The sequence below is a fragment of the Otolemur garnettii genome, unplaced genomic scaffold (assembly GCF_000181295.1).
Source record: "Otolemur garnettii isolate 467f Iridium unplaced genomic scaffold, OtoGar3 scaffold00133, whole genome shotgun sequence".
NCBI classification, from domain to species: domain Eukaryota; kingdom Metazoa; phylum Chordata; class Mammalia; order Primates; family Galagidae; genus Otolemur; species Otolemur garnettii.
The window spans coordinates 2,314,962-2,317,192 of NW_003852528.1; the positions used below are offsets into that span (position 1 = coordinate 2,314,962).

General features: G+C 48.7%; 1 protein-coding gene across 11 annotated transcripts in view; it reads left to right on the plus strand.

Moving 5' to 3' along the window:
• LRRFIP1 (LRR binding FLII interacting protein 1) overlaps positions 1 to 2,231 on the plus strand; it is a 151,705-nt gene that overhangs the window by 121,087 nt on the left and 28,387 nt on the right. For 10 of the 11 annotated variants that reach the window (XM_023518271.1, XM_023518266.1, XM_023518269.1 and 7 more), the window contains one exon: positions 297 to 422. In XM_023518271.1, the coding sequence (XP_023374039.1) occupies positions 297 to 422 (126 nt within the window). Of the gene's footprint in view, positions 1 to 296; positions 423 to 1,885; positions 1,958 to 2,231 lie in introns of all 11 variants that reach the window. The other variant, XM_003798233.3, reaches the window with a different exon arrangement.

The following is a 2,231-nucleotide window of genomic DNA, read 5'->3' on the forward strand; positions in this document are numbered from 1 at the left end:
AGTGAATAGGGCTAGGTAGTGACCCACCCAAACTAGTGTCACAGCCCTTGGGGGGAGTCCCCTGGGAGTCGCATCCAGTGTGTGTGAAGCCCCACAGAGCAGGAAGGTGTTACAGAGGACTTGACCACAGAGCTTAAGGTCTGTGGACAAGTCCCAAAGGCACCTAGGAGGCACCTCAGAGTGATCCTCTCCTGTTGGTGACCATGAGCCCATTTAAAATTTTCTGATTTGGAAACTGAATTAAACTAAAGGTGCTTCAATATTAGACTCCTAAGTAATTTTGGTCAATATTCCAGGGGTCTCGTAACATGCCAGGCCTGTCTGCAGCCACTCTGGCCTCCCTGGGGGGGACCTCCTCTCGGAGAGGTAGTGGGGACACCTCCATCTCCATCGACACCGAGGCCTCCATGAGAGAAATCAAGGTAAGACACTCTACTTACTTAGAACTCAAAAGAACCTTATGTGAAAATCATTCTTCTAATTTAAAAAAGATAGAATTCATCAAGTTCTGGATCTTTCTCCTCAGTCACATCTCCCCTCCCTTCCCTAAAAGATGGTATTCTTGTAACACCAAGACCCAGCTCAGATATTGTCTCCTGCAGGGAGTGACCGTGAGCTGCCTCTGCCCCCAGCACCCGGGCACACCTCAGCGAGGGCACCCACCATGACCTGTTGATGCGCTTGTGTAGACTCCAGATCACTTCCTGCTCCCAACCACCCCACGTGCTCTCACCCCCCGGGCCTCCCAGCGTCTTGCCCTCTTGCCTAGAACACGCCCTCCTTTCTGTCTGCCACTTTCCATTAGTAGGCCTCCTGGCTATATCTGAATTCTTTTTCTCCCACTAGAACGTGGTTCTGGTTAAATCCCTAGCAGCCAAGACAGGGCCAGGCATTTGGTAGCCTCTGCGTGTGAGAGAGAATCAAGCGCTGTTTGTTAAAGTAACTAGGGACATTGCACTTGGAAAAGAGAGGACCCAAAGAGAAGGTGGGGCCCCTAGAATGTGGGTCCTCCAGAGGACAGAACCAAGATGAAGGGAGCCAAGGGGAGCTAAGGTGGCCATGTTTGTGGCCGAGGTTTCAACTTACAACTGGTTAGAAAGAGAATCAGCTCCCAGGGGTGATGTCTGACTGCCCTGCTAGAAAACAGCATTCTTCCTGGGGGCCCACATGGCTCCCAAGGCAACCAAGGTAAAGAGTTGCATGAATTAGATACGCTCCACAGGCCATGGGATCAAAACTAGCATGAGTTAACTACAGCTCTGATGGCAGTAAATGTGTGAGGCATCCCCAGAGGCTGCCCTGGGCCCCCTTGCAGTTGCCGTCCATGCCTATATTGTAGACGTCCGCGAAGCCAGAAAAACAGTTTCCCACATGCTATCCCGTGGTCTCCTGCAGCTCTTTGCTCATCACTGCCCTGCACAGAATAAGAGTTCCCTGCAGTCCTAATTTGCCCCACTCTTAGGTAGTAGCGTTCTTCATTTTGTTCGGTGGGTACCCACCGAGAAACTGGCTCAGGCCAGGTACTGTCCCAGGAACCAGTATAGACTCCATGAATATAGGGACAAAGTTGTGGTGATTTTTTTACCTCTAGCATCTTACTGTATCTTGCACAGACCAGGAACCCAGAGTGCTTAAAGGAATTGGTAACCATGAGTGAAATGACAGGTACTGTTTTCAGAAGCTCTTTTGCTTATGAAATCATCCAGTATACACCTAAATTTTAATCTTTGTAATATTGAAACTTATTTTATTTTCCTTTAACACTCAATAAAACAAAAAATTGGCTGCTTACATTACCGAAATGATAGAATAGTAGCCAGAGTATAGAAGCCAGAGGGACTCACCCCTTTCCTTGACACCATTTGCCTTTTTGCCATTGTCCCAGGAACTCAGTGAGTTAAAGGACCAGATTCAGGATGTGGAAGGCAGATACATGCAGGGATTGAAAGAGATGAAGGTACCAGTTTACAGAAATGTGGTCTCACAATATTAACCTGACTTAACTTTAAAAATTCCAGCTGCATGCTGCCTCCACGGAGACTCCAGGCTGGAGCTCAGAAGGCGGGAATGCCCGCATGGGTTGCATGTACCACTTTCCCAGATGCAGTGTTTTGGATCAATACTTGAAAATTGTGGCTCGGCGCCTGTAGCTCAGGTGGCTAAGGCGCCAGCCACATACACCTAAGGTGGCGGGTTCACTGTCTTATTTTCGGGGAAACATGGTATGACAA